The 23,675-nt window shown below is 46.5% G+C and overlaps 2 protein-coding genes across 2 annotated transcripts; both read left to right on the top strand.

Moving 5' to 3' along the window:
* Positions 1 to 297: 297 nt before the first annotated feature.
* Positions 298 to 1,237, top strand: LOC124671516 (cysteine-rich repeat secretory protein 55-like; the record flags this gene model as incomplete). The annotated part of the gene is made up of 2 exons (XM_047207882.1): positions 298 to 1,093; positions 1,182 to 1,237. Coding segments are annotated over exons 1-2 (852 nt in total), but the record flags the coding sequence as incomplete, so codon positions are not given.
* An 18,299-nt stretch (positions 1,238 to 19,536) lies between these two features.
* Positions 19,537 to 22,783, top strand: LOC124677487. The gene is made up of 7 exons (XM_047213474.1): positions 19,537 to 19,795; positions 19,921 to 20,107; positions 20,542 to 20,731; positions 21,474 to 21,566; positions 21,705 to 21,958; positions 22,105 to 22,162; positions 22,306 to 22,783. Exons 1-7 carry the CDS (start codon positions 19,594 to 19,596, stop codon positions 22,507 to 22,509), a joined length of 1,188 nt encoding a protein of 395 aa, XP_047069430.1. The 5' UTR covers positions 19,537 to 19,593; the 3' UTR covers positions 22,510 to 22,783.
* Positions 22,784 to 23,675: the final 892 nt, after the last annotated feature.

The following is a 23,675-nucleotide window of genomic DNA, read 5'->3' as shown; positions in this document are numbered from 1 at the left end:
ATGATCGCAACACTTTTGCCAGAGCCCGATCGAGCTCACGTACTGTTTAGTGCTGATAAGAGGTCGGTGTGTCATCGCGTTGCATGGAATGGGAAAGGCGTATAGCAACCACGCAGCTCCTCCTTTGTCCAAATCGATCAATGCCGCGTCGTTCGACGCGGGAGGCGCTGGTGCATGTTAGGACTACTAATCCATGGGCGAAACCTAACAGAACAGCAATCAGTGGTATTCTCTACTCTGCAGTCTGCGCTCTGGTTCGAGCGTCACTTTTCTCCGATCTTCCTTCGTGCCCAATCCATGGCGCTCACCCGCTGCCTCCCCATCCTCCTCCTAGTCGCCATGACGGCGTCCGCCGGTGCCTCTGAGGACCGAGCCAACTCCTTCGTGGCCAAGTGCTACCCGCCGCCGACGCCCATGTCGGACGGCGGCAGCGCGTTCCGCGAGAACCTCCTCGACCTCCTGAAAGCCCTCCCCTCCGCTGCAGCGCCGACGGGCTTCGCCTCCCTGCAGACCGGGGGCGTGGCCGTCGCCGACCGCGCGTTGGTTCGCGGCCTCTGCTTCGGCGACTCCGTGCCTAAGCGGTGCCGCCGCTGCCTGTCCAACGCCAGCAAGAAGATCACCAGGAAATGCAGCGACGCGAGCCGGCACGCAGGCTTCTGGGACCGGCGCTGCTTCCTGGGCTATGCAGACGGCGCCAACTCCTCTGCCGGCTTGGACGACGACTTTGGCACGGTGCTCTTCTCCGGCGACGCTATCCCAAGCCCCGACATCGTCAGCGTGCAGAGGCTCGTGGCTCTGGCGCAGTCCCTGGCCCTGGCCGCGAAGGGATCGGTGGCCACCACCGACGCGACCACTCCGTCGAGCAAAGGCGACGCTACAGCTGAAAACCGCACGGTGCATGTGATGGGGCAGTGCGCGAGGGACCGCAGCGCGGCTGACTGCGTGGGTTGCCTGCGGGAGGCGTCGCTACTGATGGCAAAGACCTGGGAGGCTGACGGCGGCGCGCATGGACGTGTGGCCGCGGTCGTGGGCTCGAACTGCTACCTGCGATTCCAGATATCGACTCCACGGCCGCCCCTGGGAGAGAGGATCAGTGAGTAGTGCTCACTCAGCTCTATAACTTGGTGCTTCTTCTTTTGTATTATCCTCCATCTAACTTGTCATCGATGAAATGGCCGCAGGGAGGATCCTGAAGGATAATCTCGTGCTTACCGTGTGCGTTGCCGTGACGATCGTCGTGGTCGTCGTCGCGTTGATCGTCATTGTCTGCGCTTGGATGATAAGGAACAACAAGTGTAATGCAGGTATGTACGTACGTTCATGAATCGTTGCGCAGAGATTTTTTTTTCACTCACGTACCGGCCGGAGATTAATTAGCTAGTATTCCCTACCTTGATACGTAAGAGTTTGTAGGACACGGATCACTTAGGCTGGCTAGCAATTGCAATATTGCATTGTTTTTTTTTGCGGGAAGGGAATATTGCATTGTTTTTAGAGGTGTCGATCATCCAGTCTCCTTTTTAGCTCGCGTCTGCTTACAGATTTAATCTCCAGTTAATCCTTACATCTTATCTACAGTTCTGGAAGCCATGTCTGCAGCAGACGATGACTGAGGGTAGTGGCTTTATGAGCTTCGTTGAGCTCCTGCCGTAGAGAGGACATATGGCTATAGCCTATAGCCATAGCCAGGGAAGTGTTATATACTGTATGTTCTTCTATTCTCTGCACTTCGACGCATGGTACTACTCTGTTTCGTGATCTTGATGACACTACAGCACGGCTATTTCGCGCCATCATACGGGAAATAAAATGTCGATCTTCTATGTGTGTTAGTGTTATATGGTTTTCCTTGTCTTGTACATATAGTATATGGATGGAGTAGTACTCATATCTTATACGTATACCTCTATGTATGTGCCACCGGCGGGGCTTTTTCATCGCATATCAACATGTACCGGAGCCGCTAACGGGGCATCGCTTCTGCCAAACCTAATACGCTAATATGGCATCAGAGCAGGCTCTTCCGCCTCGTTCCTAGCCGGAGCCGCCAAAACCCTATATCCCGATAACCAAAACCAATAACCAAAACCCAAAACCCTCCCTCCCTCAAAACCACAATCGGACCATGGCCGCTTCGCGGCTGACCATGGCCCAGCTCCGCGACCTCGGGTCTCCGCTCTCGGAAAAACTGACAAGGGAGAACTACCTCTTCTGGTCGGCACAAATCATGCCCTGGCTGCATGGAACGCTCATTCTCAGCTCGCTCGATGGCACCGACGTCGCACCGCCATGTACCATAGATACTGAGGATACAAACCAGAAACCGATCACCATGCGCAACCCGTTCTGTGAGGCTTGGCTTGCCCATGATCAACATGTGCTTGGAGTTCTGACGAGATCAACCTGCAAGGAGCTGCTCGCCCAGGTGCTAGGACTCGAGCACACAGCGCTGAGATCTGGGCCGTGCTCCAAAGCGTGGTCACATCTACCTCCCGGTCCCGGTCCAAACTCAATAACCTTCGTTGTGCTCTTCAAAACAACAAGAAACTTAATCTCATGGTCGACCAGTACTTCGGCAGATGAAGGCACTTAGTTTGGCGCTTGCTACTTGTTGGTCCAAACCCGACAATACTTTCACCGCTCGGATACTAATTGTTAGCACAACCCCAATCACCAAGTACTTTTCGGCGTAGATAATGAACACGATCCAACGAGACGCTGACATGCACACTCGCACAACAAACAGGCCAAGCTATTTGCAAACAACAACAACCCACGCACGTACACAACCAGCTAGCTCCTGATAGCTTGATCGATCTTTGAGCTAGCACAACTCCGGCACCCTGAAAACAATTGATCGCCACATGCTTATATCGAGCCTTGGATTTCTTGTATTGATTCAACTCAACTCACGGTCGTTTACAACCTAGCTATTACAGAGTATAAATACTAGGCAAACCATCCCAGTGCCAACACAAATCAGTGATGCACTCTATTTCTACCTGGACACGTACAGGAAACCTTAGCGAATACTAATGGGACTGTGCAGTCACATATATTACAACATCGCATGAATATAATGGAAATCAAATGGAAGATGATCCTCCGCCGTTGGCGTCCGCTCTCTTCCACGAAAGATGACTCTTCCATCACTGGTGTTGAGGCCGGTGCTGGCGCTCCGTTGTCGTTGATGCCCTCTTTTATTGCAAGATGGTGGCCTGCTCCTCCATATACCATGCCTTCACCTTCAGGTCCATGTTCAACGTGTCGACAGATCATGAAGTCCACCTTCCTTTTATTCACCGCAACTCATTACTTCTCGAGCTAGATCATGTTCTTGCTTCTTCATCATCATCACCCACCTTGCATCACTATAGGACTTGTCAGTTTAGGTGTGCTCGTGGCTCTGACATAGCCCAAATTTCTAATCATCCGAGTAAGAACCTATCGTGGGCTTGTGAAACGATGAAATTGGGACATGGTGGATCATACTCAGTTGGCACCCATGAAAAACTTCATGCCCAGATGAAAATCTGTTACCACCATTATCTTGGCATGATTTCCACACCAACACATCCTTCATATTTGTTGACTTATCAGCATGATCCGAGCAAGGCAAACTCATAGCCCCTACCGAGCTAGACAACTAACACACTAATAAATCACAAAGAATCGACGAGGGCTTTTATAGGACTGCCTGAGGAGAAATAGCGGAACTAAGTGACGGGAAGGAGAGGGGCTTACTGCGCCGGCCCAATGTGGCAGGAGTATGTCTCTAGCCTCGAGAGGTAAGTGCTTTAATGGGCCTGCCATTGTGCAGGGTCGGCCGCCTAGGCGCTAACTGAAGCAGCATCGAGCTTTTCCGCACCTACCGCACTTGCATTGAGAGGTTGCCCCTTACCACCTTAGGCTCGGGAGGCCGTGTATTATTCCTGCAAAATCCTAAAATTTTGTATTATTTGCAAAATTTGATTGTTTCTTGTCTATTTCATGGATTGGAAAATTAGGGCCCGATCCACCCTACCTTTATATGGTTATAAAATTGATTGTTTTTCGAGATTGTGTTTAAAACTGAATTTACTCGTTTAAAAATCACCATTTAGTCTTACCTTAACTTAATTGGCTTATACTCTACTCTAGAATCCTCTAAGTGACTACTCGTTTTATTTATGAAGCTGTTTAGATACTTAAGAAGGTATGGACAAATAAACATATAAATGCACCAGAATACTATAGTAGTCATGAATTTATTTGCCTAATTAAGAATGTTTTATTTATTGTTTTCTTATAGATAGAGTTAATTTTGTTGTAACGTTATATTTTCTTAATCATCTCAAACTATAACTAAAAATGTATCTAGGAAGATAACAAAATGTACATATAGTTTTGAAAAATAAATTGTATTTGTAATGATTAATGTTATGATTGTATAGCAAATATGCATACATGATCATCGGAACACAATTAGTTCGGCTAGTTCTGCTTAAAAATATTATTATGAGATAGTGTATCGAAAAATGTGTGAATAAAACAACTTACATTAGGTGAGATGATGGTTTATTTTTTATAAAATGTTAATACTCATGGCCTCACCATACAAGTATGTTTATCATAAATAAAAAAGTCTAGTATAAATACACAACAAGTTCAAACACACTGGATTTAGTGTCATCAAATTAGTTTGAAGTTGTCGCATTACAAATAGTAGTGGACCCAAAGGGATACCCTGGCCAACAGATTTTTCTATGTACACAGTGTAGATACGCTAATGGCTGGAGATAATTACATGATTATAATTAGCCTATGTACACTAAAGAGTGTATCTAATCTGCTGGCCCTGTTCGCATGTGTGCGCCCAAACCTCAAAATCCAGCCCATGCTTATGGGGTAGGCCATCGCGTGGAAACCTCGGCGTTTACCTAGACCCGGCCAAGCACCTAGCGTACATGGTACCTCCATATCGATATAGGTTGATCCTCTACAGCTGTTGCCCGCCGCCACTAAACTACCACTCCTGTAGTCGCCGGGAGACTACATACTGTTGCCCGTCGCACAAGCCAGGAAATATAGCTGCTTCAGCACTCCGTCGATCTTGCTGCCATGAGCCAATGGATACAATGATCAGAAGGTACACTTTGCATACAATGATCACATCTAGTAACTAATTCTTTTTAGTGGATCATGCACATCATATAGTCTAACTAGCTACTTCCACATTCAAGGCAAGGAATTATGAAAATTGGTTGACCATATTGGCTTGTGGTCAGCTCATACATAAAAAAAAGGTCCTTGTGACTTTTGAGTTTACATAGAGATTTTATTTATCGAAAAAGATAGATAAAAAGCTCATTTGTGTAGCTTAACATATTTATTGCATACATCGTCAAAACAAATATATGATAAATCTATGTCGAAACATTGATGCGCATCAAAAAAATTAGGTGTGGTATACCCTTTGAGAAAATCCTAGGTCCACCACTGCTGGGATACACATATAAGGTTCGGATACAAGCTAGCCTCAATTAGCCAGTTGGACAGATTCTTGGAAACACACAACTCACGTGAATACCACGCATCAACCTCTTGTGCCCAATCTTCACATACTTGATCTTCTGACCCTACAAGGTCGTGGCTTGCTGGTGATGTAGGGAGTCCAAGCGTTCCCTGCGTGCCCTTTTCTGGCTCTCTTTCTTCCAACCAGTTTTCCGTGCTGCTTAGGTTCTAATATTGGGCTAGCATCTTCATTTGAAACTCCAGCGTTTCCTGCAGTACTGTGGCTCCTGGAGTTCCTTCGGTCGCTCCTGGATAGATACCTTGCAACGCAGAACCAACAACTGAAGCTGGCGTTTTTTCCTTCCAGTGCAGGTGACATGACCGCACTGCCCGCGTCCGGTTCTGCGCGATTGCTGGAGAATGCTCCGTAGCGCGCGTGCATTAAGAGCATCTCCAGTCGCGTCCCCCAAACCGTCCCCCAAAGGGATTTGGGGCGCGCCGGACAAAAAAAGAGTTCCAGCCGCGTCCCCCAAAGCCCATTTTTTGTCCGGCGCGGCCCGATACGGTGTCCGGCGCCCCGAGCCCGTCCCCGTCCCACAGGGGACGCTCCGGGGACGCCGGACACAACGAAAAGCGAGGCCAACCGACGCGGGCCCGACCCGTCAGCGGCACGGAAGGCTAAAACCCCGTCGCCTACCTTTGGTCAAGCGACGTTAATGGCGTCCCTGTTTTCCCAGGCGACGCAGGGACGCGTCTCGTCGTGCATGGCCGCGTGGCCGTCCGCGCCGGAGTTATTGCGTGCAACCACCCGCTGCCACCGCTGTTTTAAGACGCCCGCGGTTATCGCCGCTCATAATCCTTCTCGTCGCCGCCGCCTCCCCTCCCGGATCCTCTCCTCGCCGCTCAAAAAATGTCGAGCTCGTCCTCCCGCAAGATCGCCGCGGCGAACGGCTTCGGACGCGGCAGCCTCACCGTGGCGGAGGCGTGGGCGCTGTACCACGCCCGGTATCCAGTCCCGCCGGACATGCGGCTGCCAAGCAGCGGCGGCTGGAAGATGGCCGTGAACGGCATTGGCGTTCCGCCGCCGCCGAAGCCGCGCACGGAGCAATGGTGGGACGCCATCAAGGCCCGTCGGGCTCAACTCACCGCCGAGGAGCGGGCGGATCCGACATGGGCGGCCAAGGACAACGACGATCGGTGGGTCACGTACTTGAAGGCCAAGTACGACGTCGAGATGCACAGCACCACTGGCCTCATCGGCGGGCCCAACAGCTGGAACAGGGAAGGCCGCGCCCTGTTCTGGGGCGTTCCGGGGCGCACCCTCGAGAACGTCATCCGCGGCCTCCGCAACGGCGCTCCAAGGCTGGAGATGCCGTCGTCGCCGCCGCCGTCTCCTCAATGGCAGCCGAGGAGGACGACGTGCTCGTCCTCCTCGCACTCTTCTTCCTCGGGACCGGCGCGATCGACGCCGTCCTCGTCGTACCGGTCGGCGCCCTACACCGTCCCCAAACGGGAGGTCAAGGAGGAGCCGGCGACGCCCGTCAACACGAGGCGTGGCGGTAGCGGCAGCGGGCGGCAGCAAGGGAGGCGCGGCGGCGCCCTCCTCATCCCGAAGCCGGAGGTGAAGGAGGAGCCGGAGGAAGCGTCGCAGCGGCGCTCGCCGGCGGAGTACGAGCGGCAGCAGCGGGCTCATCGCCGGCAGCGACGACCCCGAGGACTGCCCGGGGCTGCGGGCGGCGTTCTTGGCGTCCATGGACGACAAGGACGCCTGGAGGGGCGACCTGGACGCGGCGATCGCCATGTCCATCCGCGACTCCGGCAAGCCGCTGGTGGACCTCACCGACGACGGCGAGGCAGGACCAAGCGGCTTGGTGAAGGACGAGCCCGTCGACGAGCGCGTCATGCAGGAGGTCGTCACCGACGAGATGTACAACTTCCAGCAGTACTACGACGCCTCCGGCCGCCGCAAGTGGTTCTAGATTAGGTTTAGTTTTAAAGTTAGTCAAATTTCGTTCGAATCTATGTAAGTTTGGACGAATCTAATCGAATCTAGTTAAGTTTAAAATTTGCGAAATTTTGTTTGGGGGACGCGACTGGGGAGCGACGTCCCCCAAACGCGGCACGAACAAAACACGTCCCCCAAACGTTCAATCCGGCGCGGTTTGGGGGACGGTTTGGGGGACGCGACTGGAGATGCTCTAAGAAACTCCCATTTTGCTGAACAATTTCGCACAGCTGGGCTCGGCCCATTAGCGTCTTCCGTTGGATAGTTTACATCTGGGCATATCTCGGGCCGGGCCGGCTTTCGGGCCGGGTTTGGAAAAGCCCGAGCTGAAAAACCACAGCCCGAGCCCAGCCCGAAGCCTGAATTTCATGCACATTACAGGCCCGAGCCTGGCCCGAGCAGAAGCCCGAAAACCTGAAGCCCGGCCCGAGGCCCAACAAAATTCAACAATCAGGTAGTAAACACTAAACGCATTCAGGACAACAAATACCATAAGTTTTACAAAAGCAGGGAGTTCACAAATCTCTCACAAAACAATGAAACTCTACGTCTCAGACCACAATTCAACTAGACGCTAATATTACATAGAAGGTCTCACTGATGCATAATTTAAATTGCATTAAACTAAAACGATAAACTGTGACAGCTCCATCTCCATGTATGATGTCTCCATTCTCCAACTTCCATCAGCCATGCGTCCATGCCTAACATACCAAACTCTAGATTTCTGCACAATATATGACACCCAGATGTATAAGTACAAAGATAGAATGCAATGATAAATATTACAATTCTCAACTTTATAGGATGTCAGATTTGTGTTTACATTCAGAATCCGATGATTCTTCATCATCGACAATGGGTTGTACATCGGAAGGTGTTGCTTGCATTTCCCTCTCCTTTGCCGCTGTTGTAGATTTGAACATATTGGAAATTTAACAATGCAGATTTCATCAATTTAACAATGATGTAGAGGTGAACATATAAAAAAATTACCTTGCCATTTTGCCCGATACCAATCTTGCAGGCACATGATAGCTTCAACTATCTTTGTTTTAAGAGAAGACCGATTATGGGTGATAACTTTGCGACTCATACTGAAAGCGGACTCCGAAGCAACACTAGACACTGGAATAGCAAGAATATCACGAGCCATTGAAGCAAGCTCAGGATATCACATTGACGACTTGCTCCAATACTCTAAAATATCCATGTCCTCATGCAATCCTCTAGCTGGCTCCTCCAAGTAAAGTTCAAGTTGTGACTTTTCTTCATATGATTGGCTAGTGCTGATAAAGGATTCATAGTCATTGAACATTCCCCCTCCACTACTGCTAGGAGCATCCTGGTCAGATGAAGAGGTATTGCGAGAAAAACCTTTGTAATCATCAAACAGATTGAACAAGGTAGTTCTAACTTCTTCAACTCGGCGTTGGGCTTCATCAGGTTCATATAGCTTGGTGTAGCAGTAGCGTACAAATCCCAATTTATAGCGTGGATCAAGAACAGCAGCACAAGATAAGAACACACTATAATCAGACCAGTACTTATCAAACTTTTATTTCATGTCAACCAACATAAGAGCCATGAACTTCTTCCCAGCTGCATGTGCCTCCAATAATTTTGAATGCACCATGAAAACACTCTTGAAATACAGATTGGAAGTGGGGTGCTTTGTAGCAGAAAATGTCAACGTGACTTCATAGAAAGTCTGCAAGAAACTATGCATGGTAGCTAGCTTATCCCACTCATCAGCATTAGGTAAGAAATGTGACTTAAATATGCTATCCCTCTCAGCGTACCATATGAAGACCACTTTGAAGTATACTAGTAGCTGGAGCGCCCCATGGGGCGCTTCCTAGCCGGTAATGTGCGTCCCAATAGCTCGGCTTGTACATGTGCGACTCTAGTGTAAGATTAAGCTCTCTTACGTTGACTGCTAGGAACACTATAAGTTAACAATAACGGATAGCAAGAGCAGACTAAAATTAACTGCTAGCTATTGCAAGTAAAATGTCACAAGGACTCAAACAATCAAATTAAAATATATTGTGTTGTTCACTAAAGTTGATTCAATAAGGAGTGCTAAACATTTACTTCACATCGGTCAGAAAGAACTACATCACAAGAAGAAATACATCGGGCCGCTTCTCACGGAATTCTTTGTAAGATCATTGCGGCCATTGCGGCCACAGCGAGACGAAGCCCTCGGCTCGTGCCAAAGGGTCAGCATTGCTTGACTGCTTCCTCTTCCCACTCTCTTTAAGATGAGGTACAAATTGCTCTCCCTCTCTGAAGCACCAAGGCTTCAGTTCAGTTTCTACGACTATCCGACATCGAATACAGCTGCAAAAAAAAAAAAATCTTGGAACAAATATACAGTAGTGTGTAGTGGAGTAGTACAACTTCAGTTCAAAAATTTACACTAAAAAGATAAAAAAAAAGATCTATAGTTAATCGTAACAAGGGCTAATGTTTTCTCTTCCTCGTCAAGTGCACAGAAGAAGTTAGGACCTTAGTGTTAATAACAGGGATCATCATGGATCAAAAGCAAGACACCAAGATACTTACATGCAGTTATAAAATACAATTCACAGTTGCATGATACCACTCAGCTTGCACATCACCTGAACCAATCCCCGTCGTCAAAAAGACAAAAACAAATATGCACCTGCATGAAACAACCAACATATAATTTAGAAAACAATCCAAAGTTCCTCCAGGATTCTCACATTTATAAATAAACGAATGCAGTCATCTGCATACCATACAAAAACAAATGGATATGTGAGACAAGAGAGTCTATTTCGTCAGATCCATGTACATTGTCGACACCTTTGGTTGTGCCTAATTGCAACAAATGTGGAAAGTAGAATCCTTTTGAAGATTTAGATCTTACATTTTCTGTTTCCTGATGTTGTCCAAAAAATTAAAACAAACATGAAAGTTCCGGACATTTCTTTGGTCAATTAAGCGAGATGCTTCAAATGGCTAGTAGTTGTCAATTTATTAACAGTAAGAAAACGATTTCATTTTACCTTGAACATCCCTTGACAAGGAGCAAACCAAAAATAAGTATATACATATATCTGATTTTTTAGAGGCCATAAACTTCAGACGCGTTTTATGAAGGAAATGTTCTAAGGAATTTGCATTGAAAAATGTTACATATCAAAGGGGGCCGAGTGTTTGAGCATCGGCAGGATTTTCCAGAAGTACAGGAAGAAGCTCTTGTAAAGTAAAGTTGGAAAATTTGTATTTAGATTCAATAATAATCAGTAGAAAGAAATAACCTTACAGTGACATGAAATGTATACTTTAATTATAATAGGGAAATGTGAATGACTACAAAAATGCAGACAAAACTATTATCTTTTCAACGACATTTATTTTTAGAACACATAAAAATTTAGCTATGGAGCTGTATGTAAATTGCTTCAGAAACACACATCCACGCCTCGCCTCGATAATAAAGAGACCGCTAAATCTTTCTAGTTCACAACATAATTATGCTAATGCACATGGAAAGAGATAAGTATATATATATATATATATATATATATATATATATATATATATATGGAAAATATTGTGCTACCAAGGGTGGTAGCTATGCACACACATCCAACCATTAGATCATATATAGAGAGCACAAAAGGAGCACACGGTGTTAGACAATTTCGTTTCTCTCCGTTTCAAACTATTCCCTCCGTTAGCCGTTCCACGGGAACAAATGTAATTGTTTCCGTAGTTGCTCTAAACCGTGAACCACTTGAAATGAACAACCGAAATTTTTTTCACGTGAATTCACACATTGTATCGGCAACGGTGCTGACCACCCGTCTTGTGGATTTTTAGCCTTTTTTAGTGCTTTTGACAAATTGTATCGGCGACGGTAGACTTTGACATGTGCCAGCGCCATACCGTATGTAAAGTGTCGTTTTTTACTTGTTTTCACACATTGTATCTGGAACTGTGGTGACCACCGATGCCGATACAATGTGTGAATTCACGTGAAAAAAATTTCGGTTGTTCATTTCAAGTGGTTCACGGTTTAGAGCAACTACGGAAACAATTACATTTGGGCATTTAGTCTTGCAACTCAAACGTTTAGCAAGGCATTTGCATTGTTTGGACACAGCTCTCGTTACGAATTAGCCACTCAACACATGGACCCCAACGTAGTTCCATACCTTGGCTCATCGGCGCCGTCTGCCGAAGAGAAGATTGAGCAGCCGCCTGCCGATACCACGGTCCAAAAGGTCGCAGAAATGAGCATCGACGACCTCCCCGATGGAGTGATTGCATCTATACTAGAAAAAGTTGCAGCTTCAGCTCGTTTGCCCGCCGACTTCCTATCCGCAACCATGACGTGAGTTTATTATTGTTAATTTATTTTATAACCCCCCACACACGGACGATCAATAAATACGTTGATACAATCCGCTAAACGCAGGTCCAAGAGGTTCACAGAGACTGGAAGGAGCCGATCTGTCCTCCAAAAAGTCAGTGCGTGTTGCTTCGACGTCAGCGCGGAAAAGTGGTCGGATGGGCCAAAAACATTCATGCAAACATGCGCTGAAGCAGGCAACCTTGATGCAGCATATATCCTAGGGATGGTATGTTTACATTTCGCCATGTCACCGTCTAGTTTTTCTTCACAAACGTTGCAGGATACATCTTTCTTTTAGCACTTTTTAAACAAGTAACCACAATTTTTTGTAGATCACGTTCTACTGTGTCAAGTTGCGTGCGGATGGCGTTGCAAAGATATCATTAGCCGCAACCGGAGGGCACAAAGATGCGATCTACGCTATGGCAGTCATCATGTTCAACGGAAGCGGTGCAGGCGAGGAAAGCAGAGACATACATGGGGCCACCCATCTGTGTGCACATGCGGCATCCCTAGGACATGTGATCGCCCTAAGAGAGCTGGGGTTCTGCATACATGATGGATACGGTATCGAACGAGACACACAAGAGGGTCGCAGACTCGTAGCCCTTGCGAGGGCCCGTGAGATGGCCGAAGCCCTCGACGATCATGGTTCTCTCTTGGGCCCAACAGAACCAGGTAAGGGGGGACAACCTACCATAGCAAACAAGTTTATGGTAGAGTGGTTCAGAGCTGGAGATGAAACACAGATCGAGTCGGGCAACGGGGACGACGTGTTACACATGTGCTCGAACCGCCTCTGCGGTCGGCAAGAGACCAGAATCAGAGAGTTTCGACAGTGCTCCTTGTGCGCCATGGTTCAATATTGCTCTCGAGCATGTCAGGCGCGGCACTGGAGTCAACACGCAGCAACATAAACGGTAGTTTGCCACAGGGCAGACCGAACCGTTTTTATCAATGTATCGATCCGTTTGTTCTCTGCATTACCTAGTTTCTGCCCCAGGGGCTATCCAACAAGCTATGTAACACTTTAATGTTTATGTAAGCGCATTTGTAAGGCAGACTAATCGCCTGTTACAAGGACCTTTTTCAATTGCCTTGATAATTAACATAATACAGTGCTATAGTTCATTTGGCTAATAGTCTTTAAAAAATTCAACACCAAGGCAAAAAAAGAAAAAGAACGTACAAACTGGACCAGACTGATTATTTTTTTGGATCCACCTAGTTTTTTAGATCGTGGGCCGTCATTTCTATACTTGCATGGGGGATACAAAGTTTCCACTCCGCGAACGACGAACGTGCAAAATACTAACCCTATTCACCACATAAAATCCCCAAAAATCGCAGTCGAACTGGATTTTCCAATCATCTACATGAAATGACAAACAACTCACCGCACGAGCAAGTTTATTTCGCACATAAAATATAAGGTACAAAGTACAGCAGTTTGGCTGTAAGTTTTTTTACGCCGCTAAATTGTCCAAGTCCACACCATTAATTCGAAACAACGCCGGACCATACTAAATGTGTGCAAACGAGTTAAAAAACACACATTACATACGGTACGGTCGGAGGTACCGTAGCCGATACAAAGTGTCAAAACGTGTAAAAAAAGAGTTTTTGCACACGGTATGGCACCATGAACCAGTCACCGTCCGGACGTTCAGAAAACTCAAGTCAAACTGATAGTCAAGCCTTCCTTTTCAGGCCGATTTTTCTGGCATCATAACATTTTTCCCACCGATTCCAGTTTTAATCTTCTATCTATTCTTCCAAAAGCAGCATCCTCTTCCTCACAAGGTTAGTTTCTGCAAGGAGAAGCATCACATCATGAGAAGTAGCAACCCATCGTGGAGTGGCCGAAGGGGCCGATCCACCAACAAAGAAGGGACTGCAAGTTGGGCCGCCGGGAGGATGGTGACGCAACAATTGCCTTATGCAAACTCCCATCTTTTCACCGAGTTGAACGCCTGCTCCAAGGTATTCACCTGCAGGCAGATTGACCTAGCTCAATCAACTGGTTTCAGAGCTTTTTCTACCCCAATCCACGAGATCCAGTTCGACCGGCAGTTCACTACATGGCTTATCACCAAAGTTGACACCATTAACAGGTCAGTCTTGGTGTCCGCTGGCAAAAGGCTAAGTGTTTTCCAGGAAGATGCAGCCATGGTGCTCGGAATCCCTTGCGCCGGGAAAGAGGTATGGGACGCCAGCCTTGACAAGTCTGTCTCGATGCGTCAGAAAATAGAGGGTCTGATCGGCATAGACGAAAAAACAACTTCACCAAGGCAGGCAGCAATGAAGATGCTTCGTACTCTCGCCGGAAAAGACCTTTCATCAGCAGAAGAAGAAGTTTTTAAGGTTTCATTCTCAGTGTTTGTAGTCAGCATGCTTTGCGATAGCACCAATCCAGGAGATGTTGAGTCAGTGAACTTTTGGCCTGCATTATCAGACCCAGGTGGCATTCACCAATTTAATTGGGCATCTTATATTGTAGACTCAGTTTTCTCGGCCTGTGTTTGTGCAAGAAAGGCAACTAGGACGAACACGCCATACAACCCCCCGCCAGGGACTGCATTGTTTCTCCAGGTACGGATAATATCCCCCATTAACATTTGTGACACCACTCTCGATGATTTTTTGACCTTACTAACTAATCGCAATACTTTCTGCAGATTTTCTACCTCGACAACATGGACTATGGATCATTGTCATTGGATAAAAATAAACTCCCTCGTATGGATGCTTTCGCACCAAAAATCTTGTCCAAACAGATTTTGGCTGAGACAATTGGCTTACGAGGCCAGACGCCATGCAGAATGTTCGGCGCCGGCAAGGCAAGACTCCCCTGCTACAATTTTTTTATTTTTTATAGGGAGACGCTCCAATTACCGGGTATGCAAAAACTATTCTTTCTAACCTCTCATGCCGTTCGACCTAATTTGTAAAACAGCTTCGCCCAGCCGGACAAGTTGTCTACCGAAGAGAGGTTATCAGACCAACAACCACCCGAAGTCCCAGGAGTGCAGCAATTTCCATTGCAAAAAGGCCACGGGAGTCCGGTGCACCCAAACATCCAATCCACCGCGAGCAAGCACCAAATATGGACGTTAGTTCCTCACACACAAGCACGCCAACTATTTACTTTTTCAAATGTCCATATACTATACTGTATCCTTACTTCAGAAACTTACTTCTCCCGTATTTGTCATAGCCAAAGATGCAGGCAATTATAGCTGTAAAAGCTCACAACGCCAGGTGCATCAAGATACTCACATTGGCAAGGAGGTCCATAGAGGAAGAGACTGACAAGCTTGTACAAGCGATATCCACCTTGAACTTCGACAACCAAGGAAATGGTAACGAGCAGGCAACCGAGATCTCAAACTCCCCGGGAGAACCTTTCACCCCGTCGCCAACCACACCAGACACAACAGGTCCGTTACTAGATACAACCCCAGGTTCATATATTTTTGTACATTTCCACATGGGAGACTAATAATGGTTCGTATATCAACAGGCACAACACCAACCAATTCGAAACACCCCCTGAGCCAGCCTCCCCCGTTCTCGCTAGGACCTGAATTCGATGATTTTTCCCTTGACCAAACACCCGTTTTCGGCATACAAAAAAATGGGATAACTAGTTACTCGCCATTATCTCCACTTGGTCCTAGCCCACCGAAAAAGGTTAGCCGTAAATCAAGCCCTAAGTCCCCAATGGAAAAGACGAAAATTAAATCAGGAGAGTTTCTATTCAACAAGAGGACAACATCACAAATTAACCTCAATGATTTAGTGGCCGAGCTAGAATACACCCAGTCTCCGGTAAACCGAAAGGTCGTCCGCGAAGGAAGAATAATTTGTCCACCAAGAGACACGTCATGGCCTTCATGCAGCAAGAGAAAAGAGGCTGCAAATTCATTCCACAAATGGGCAATTGGATCCATTGGACAATTAAACAGGTTCCTACCAAACCTCACTTTTTAAACCCTACAAACATTTAACAGTTCTGCAATTTTTATTCAACCTGTCCGTTTCTTATATAATTATTCAACCAACATATTTTTTGTTCAACACAGTTTCTGGTTGAGGCATGGATCACCGAAATTCATCGAGATTTCATCCTCCCACCTTATCGAGCAATTCAAAATTGGTGGATCATTGGGACCCGAAACGTGCGACCTATGTTTTCGTCGATTCCAGCAGGCTTCATCGAACGGTGCGACCCCTGACTGGCGCCACTACTTGGAGACAGATTTTGCGGTAACTAATCAGCAAGAACCCGTCGTGTAATAGCCTATTATTATTGAATTGCTCGGAAAATCACTCATACCTTCATTTGTTTCCTCTGTTCCTGCTAATATAATGCAGATGCGTGCTATTGCCGGAGAAGATTACATTACCGCCAGGAGCACACAACAACAATGGATCGGTAAACATTTAAAGAACGACGTGTCCAAATGCATGCTGGTACTTCCTACCTTAACTTATTATTTGCTCACATGTCTGCCAGCTAATATAGCCCAGCGTTTTTTTTATGAACATAATTAAAAATAGGGAAAAAAATATCTAACAATATCCTTTTTTCCCTTACCAGATAATCACACTAGTAATGGTGGACAGCAAATGGGCAGCATATGCATGGGACATGAAGAGAAGGCAAATTACAGTTCACGCTGCTGGAAACCATGCAGGCCAATGGGATGCATATGAAAAAATAGCAGCTGCCCTTACCAAAGCATTAAGACGTTGCATAGAAACATTCTTCGATGGGTGGATTATTGACTGGGCTAATTGGACAAATATCTACACAAAAACTTCGCCACTAGCCGAAACAGCGACCAACGAGTAAGTACTTTTTCCTATGGTGTTATTCAACTATTATTCATCGTTAGCTTGTAATACAACAACATAGGCTCATGTTCCAATTAATCTGACACATATTCCTGCGCCAAAATAAAATACAGGAATGATTATGCAGTTCAAGCTCTCCAATTCTGCCGCACTTTCGATGGAGTAAAACAAGGTGGACGTCTCACCTCGGTAATATATCAGGAAGCAAACACAAAACCCCGCTACATAGTCTTACACTATTTTCTATACTTGTGGACAATTTTATATTACACAACTAACGACAGTCTTAATTTCTTTACACAGCCGAAGGAGGATTGCCCGACGCAGGCAGATCTACTTTTTGACGTGTTGCACCTGAAAAATAATGCAGGAAGTCTGCCGCCACAATTTGTTCTTAATAAAATGGCGGGAAGGCGAAATTCGAAAAAGGGCAAACCAATTTTACTTTTGAAGTACCTAACCGTGCAAAACTACAATTTGCTCTCGGCACGGCTGCACGTCGCTCACTGGGAGAGATGTGATTGGTTCTACAGCAATCGCAGCTACCGAATCCGACGCGGCCGGCCGCTCATCCGCACCGCGGTGAACCGTGGGACGGGCGCGGGTACCGAGGCGCTGAGTCGCCGGTCCTAGCCGTGCCGTGCCTTTTTTGTTGTTTCACCACGGTGCTTGTACTGACCTACTTTTTTCCCGCACGGCCTCGCGGTGTTTTTGTCCCGCTAATCAGGAACCACCATTTCGGCCGGGTGTGCACAGCAGCTGGTGCAAAACAAAACGGGGCAGAGTGCTTATGCAAGCCTGATGAACCTCCCAAATCCGTGGCCCACAACTCAATCCAACTGCTCGCCGATGGAGGAAAATTAACCACATCCATCTGCCTCGTGTGGTGGGGCCCGAAACAGCAAATCTCAACGCAGATGGTTCCAAACCGATAGGATAAAAGCCAGGGAGAGGGTCGCCGTAGACCACAAAGCAAAGCAAGAAGAAAGACCGCACCGCCTCTCTCACCACCAACCTCCGGCCGCGCTGGTAGTCTCTCCGCGCAGTCAGCGATGGAGGAGAGCGCGGACTCGGCATTGAATGCGTCGGTGAGTCAAGGCTCCTACCCACAAAGACTCCATTATACTGCTGGATGATTCAGCTACTCTCCAAGGAATGAATGCTCGAACTGCATCTGAACGAATGAACATTAAAATCACTGATTCTTGCTCTACTCCCTTTGCATTTTCCAGCCGACGGCAGCTGCATTGATGGTGGATGGACCAACCTTCGATCTGACCGACTTCGACGAGACAAGCGGTGCTATAACGCCGGCGACGGACATCCATCGCACGGTGAGTTCGTCCGGCCAAAAAGACTAGACTGGTTCCTTTTCTTTACCCACACGCGAAAACACCTGGATAAACTTTACTAGTTTCTCCTTCTAAGTAGTTCGGTTTGGTGATCAGCAATCTGCATGGCTAAAGCTGACTTCTCGATGTACATTTTTCAGCAGGCTCTTGTGTTTGACCGTGGAACAAGCCCTAGGCCTGGTGGATCCGCGTTCAACGCCAACTGGCAGATCCAGCTCGAAGGGAGCTCCCCTCTACCTTGCACTCCACAGGTGAATGATTGTGGACGATGAGAACGTGATAAACACCAATATTCTTAGACATATTAACAAAGGGTCCTTGGCCGGTATTAACTAAAACACAGAATGTTTGTTCTCTTATTATTTCGGACTTTTTAAACTGCAGGACGTTTTCGCTGGAATTCGGCAGCTCCTTCAGAACGAGCAAGCATGCGGCCAGGTCGGCGTCTACGTGCCTTGCAACTCCATGGACGGATCAGGTCCCCTGGGGGCAGAAGGGCTGGCCCAGGTAATTCTAGGGAAAAATCTAAATCTTTGTGTCCTGCGTACCAACACAAATTTTTAAGAAAGATCAAATAAATTGTACGGATCTCATAGGTTAGTTTAACGGAAAAGAAGAAATATATCGTTTTCGTGGGGGAAAAGGACCTCATGCAGTAAAAAATAGAAAAAGGGCCATGAAAAGTCCACACCGAGTAGCAACTTTTAACACTGCCAATCTGGCCCAGCCCACCGCCTTCCACCGTCGTCCAGCTAGGGCAATATATTACACCCCTCGCTCCCACCAGCCGCCGCACCAACCTCTGAAACGAGAGCAACCACAAACGGTGCCGCACACACCACCTCGGTAGAGAGGGGTAAACCAAGGGGACAAACCATTTTAGCCAAGTGGAGCGGCCGGTTTCGGAGACGGCCGGTGGCAGCCTGATCTCGTCCGATATGGGGGGAGGAGAACCTGGACCGGAGCTGGGAGTGAAGAAAGTAGTGCAAGGGAGAAGGTCTTCCTTTTCATGGCGTCTTGCTATAGAGGTTTGCCCGCTACAAAATAATCTCACTTGTCAGCTCGCACTTACGGTAGATAGATCTAGTTCTGCAATGGTTAATATTCATAGTGTTGGACGCCCCCACCTCCTTAATTTCGTTTTCGAGTTAAGGCAACTAAATATCTTAGCATATCTCTGGTATGTAATTCTACCTGCTCTTCCAATGCACCAGATGAATGGATTGGCAGCAGGTGCGACAGAGCTGCCAAGGCTGCCTGAGAGCTTTGCTCCACAGGGACTATTCTCCGCAGGAGTACACCAGGTATCTTATATTCCTTTGCTTTCTCTGCAATTTTGGGCAGGAGGACACTTTAGCAAGCTGTATTATTGCTTGGCATCTCAATATTAGTTTGCTAATTTAATCGCCCCTTGTTTTCACCAGCCGCAGAGTTCCGTTCGCGAGGGGCAAGATGGGCAGGGTGACGCGGTTGCGGTTGCAATAGCGCTGATGTCCCAGAAACTTGACTCTTTCTTGTCCATCATGATGCAGCGAGATGCCGCTGCAGCTGAGCGCGAAGCTGCCTCACAGGCAAGGCTTGACAACGCCTTTGCCGCGATGCAGACCGCAACAGCAAAGTTGGATGGGCTGATCGCGTCAATGATGCAACGCGAAGCCGACCTCGATGTCAGGGACTACAATCGGGCCCTTGGTGAGTTTTTGACTTTTCAGTAAAATGGTGCTGATTAGTTTTAACCTGCGAAACTAACTTTTGTTTAAAAATAAAGTGACTATCCGATTACTGACTTTTTTGGTAAATCTCAACTTTTTACACAGATCTACGCCTAGCTTGCGGCTCAGGTCCAGTGGAAGCAAAGTTCAACTGGATGTTTGGCCATGGTGTAACTCCCAGGACACATGGCAAGGCAACGAAGAGCCAGGCAAGATTCGAGAGGCTCCAGGTCTCTCTCAGGAAATTCGTGCTGTGGTTTACTGACAATGCCTCAGCAACCGATCTATCAAAGTAAGCGAATAATAGATAGATTAATAGTTGTTCATCCAATTTTTAAATTTCTTTTGCATCCCATCAAAAAGGAAATTTCATGTTAGTATCTTTCTAGAAATGCCAGGAAAAAAGTTGTTCATTGGTTGAACTTTTTATAATGTCGCTTTGGTGCCGGTACCAAGATTTATATGATCCATTTAGTGGATTATCTGTTGTGAGCCCTTCAAAAAATAAAATAGTTCATAAATTTAGCAGTAACAGCACATGGAAATAAAATTCTTAATGTGACTACTTATGGTACTTGGGTAGTACTGCACCCACATTTAACATCATATAATGCTGGTTAGTAGTTTTTTTGTCATTTCGATTTTGGGGGGTAAGGTCAACAATTAACGATGTTCCAACTAAGAAAATGGATTCACAATTAATAGCTTACTTTTTTTCCTAATCAGGGTGTTCATCCAGTTCAACGATGCCCCTCGAGTATCAATATCTGGCGCCGAGATAAAGGATTTCCTACTCAACCACGAGGACATGAGCCAGGTGCTTGAGAGCGCTCTGATCAGGGTGCTTCGAAGGGACGAGAGCCACCGTGAGCCAAACTCTCAGGGATCGACACACTACGTTGGAAAGGAGTGGGCGGTAATAATTCTAAAACAAAACCACCCAAATTTTACAAATAAATAGTACTCACCATTTCCTAGTTCCAAATTATATTCTGTACATACTCCAAGCATATAATCAGTAACTACTTTGACGAAACCACATTCTTTCACCGTTTTTTTTGGGGGGCGGCAAACCTGTTCGTTCAAAAGAACGTGGGTGTATTAATAATCTTCGGATCAAAGTAGTCTGATGGTGCTTGGTTTAGTTACTACTTTTGTACAACAGGTTCCACTCCAAGGGTAGACCTCTCCACATTCTCATATAGATGCCTATTAACAGCGAGTTTTGGGGTGCTGATCTTGGGGTAGTTTGCAAACAGCTGAACACTTATAGTTTCGGAGTACAGAAGGCTTTAAACTATTGATTAGCTTGTTTTTTTTTCTGCAAACAATGTGTGTCTACACTTGACATAGGTGTATTTACATGTCTTATAATCATCCTGCTTACGTTTAACATATCTCAAATCAACGGTGTAGCTTCGAAAACATAACAACTCAAGGCTGTTGCTGCACCAAAAATTATGGCCACTGATCCTATGAACCCACCTATATAGCCGTTTTTGTATTGTATACCCATGCCTATTTATTAATTCATTTGGTATGTGCAATTTTTGGTCGCATAACTTATGTTTGGATCTGTTCTACTATTTTCTTGGTTTTCATTTCCTAGCAGGCATGATAAAAAATGATCTAACATGCTTCTTTTCATATTTATGCAGCGAAAGGTTGTTGCAGGAGGGTCAACCAGCGCATGCGAGGAACTGTTTTACCTCCGCCCAAAGATCCAGTACAACCTAGCTGCTTGCAAAAAGGTTATTTTTCCAAACACACGTCCACTTGCCCCAAAAAACAAATATACATGTCCGTTATTTTTACTCGTTACCAAGCTAATTCTATTATTCACAATCCATTATACATGCCTAATATGCATTGCTCATGCCGAACCGCAGGTCGTTGTTTCCCTGGACATGAAACAGGAAGGCTGGGCATCTCTGACAATAGACTTCCGCCGATGCATTACATATCTTATCCACCCAAACCTGTCGGGAGTAAGCCCGGTTGATGTGCTGCACCACCATATCGACCTGATGAAGATACTTACTCAGGCAGCACAGGAGCACATGACTAAGCACGCTGGCGCTGTGATACCCATGGTTGAATGGGAATATGAGGTTGCTCTGAAGACAGAACACCATATGAATGGGTGAGGCTACATAACTCTGTCAAATTGCCACGCAAATTAAAACTACTTCTAGGTTACGAGTTGCCCGTCTCACATGAATGATATACAAGGTTGTTCATACACTTAATCTGACTAAACTTCTTTTGATTGGCTCCAAAACTCAACAGGCCAGAATCTGGATTCACAACAGCTTTCTACAGCATCCCAAAAGACAACCAATTCATGGTAAGCGTCGGTTCTTTCTTTTCATTTCAGCCAGCAATGCTTCATTGTTTAGGATACATCATCACATTTGACTGCTTCCACTACTTCATTCCCTTTTTTCCTTTGTTGGTAAATCTGACCCATTACTATTTGTCCGTGAACAGATTGTCAGCCCAGAAACAATTGGGCTTGCCAAGCACACTTTCCTCTACTCAATGGTCCGCATGTCATACCGCTCTACCAAGAGGAAGATCCCCCAGGGGAAGCGGAAGAAGGTGCTGAAGAGGGGAAGAGACGGGAAGTTCATTTCCAGCCTTGATCCAGAAGGGAGTGGCGCTTCAGCCAGCGATGCAGCCTCGTCTGCTTGATTTCGAGTGGCACCACTAGAGTCACACGGGATATATATGCATTTTCGTGTGACTGGTCCACCAGGCTATCTTTAAATTCACGCAGGACTTTCGGGTGGCACCACTATAGGCCACCAGGCTATCTTTAAATTCGTGCAGAACAAGTAAGACTTTTATTTGGATCCAATGCCTTAGTGGCTTAATCGAACTGGTGGCTACCACCGTTCTATTGTAATCGATAATATGACTATCTACCCCTGTCATGGTGGTATAATCTATGTTTGCTTAGCTATCACTCCTTTTATTGATGTTATCATTACAAATAAGCTGGCTCATTGCTTGCATATTGCAAAGATAAGTGCCAGTGACAGGAGCAAGCCGACGAAACGGAGCAAGACAAGCTCGCTCCTGATCTGCTGGAGGACCTGGACCTCAGGTGCACCGGATGAATCCAGGTTTCGCTTGCTAGATGCCTCCATTTCTGCCAATGATTTCCTACTTGTTCCAACCCCAACCAGTTCGTCCTCCCACTTCCAGAACCTGCATTTCTACAGTACGTACAAGAAAACAGATTTAGTCTGGCATCCAAGAAAACCAAGGTCCACACGAAAAAAAACCAGAACAAAAAACTGCACCGCCAGAGCCAATGATCTAACCTTCGCCATGCCACATTTGATGAAAAGCCTGCCAGGGTTGTCAGTAGTGCGTGAACGCCAGAGGTCGGCGAGCTCACCACAATGGCAGCTGAACTTCGACATCCCCAAGTAACAATCGCCACCCCCGGAGCTCACTTTTGATGTAGCAGTCATGGCTACCCAAAATGGATTGTGCTCAAGAGATGTATGGAGATCTGAATGGATGGAATGGTCTCGAGTGCAAACTCAAATGGCCAGCACTCCACTTATATAGATGCTCGACTGCTTAAACTGCAACGCTGCACACTAGCCGTTTCACTGTTTCAACCATATGCACAACCAAAGCACGGCTACGGGTTACCACTGTCATGGTATCCATTTCTAGCCGTTGATAACAGTAGCAACAGCACATGACCGTTGGAAAAAAAAGAAGACATACCAGTGTGACTGGAAAAAAACTTGCCTCGTTTGTTTTAATTTTAGAATCACACATGGCGGGTGTTAGTTTAAGAATGGAAAGTGGATCCAAATGAAACTTGTTCCAACGGCAAA

Source organism: Lolium rigidum, chromosome 7 (assembly GCF_022539505.1).
Source record: "Lolium rigidum isolate FL_2022 chromosome 7, APGP_CSIRO_Lrig_0.1, whole genome shotgun sequence".
Classification (NCBI taxonomy): Eukaryota; Viridiplantae; Streptophyta; class Magnoliopsida; order Poales; family Poaceae; genus Lolium; species Lolium rigidum.
The sequence above is the reverse complement of the archived record's forward strand: the minus strand, read 5'-3'. Positions and strand labels throughout refer to the sequence as shown.

Coding starts and splice junctions, on each gene's coding strand:
- LOC124677487 (XM_047213474.1), top strand. CDS start 19,594: ATGTCCCAGAAACTTGACTCTTTCTTGTCCATCATGATGCAGCGAGAT. Junction 20,108..20,541: donor TCAGCAACCGATCTATCAAA/GTAAGCGAATAA, acceptor TTTCCTAATCAG/GGTGTTCATCCAGTTCAACG. Junction 21,959..22,104: donor ACAGAACACCATATGAATGG/GTGAGGCTACAT, acceptor AAAACTCAACAG/GCCAGAATCTGGATTCACAA.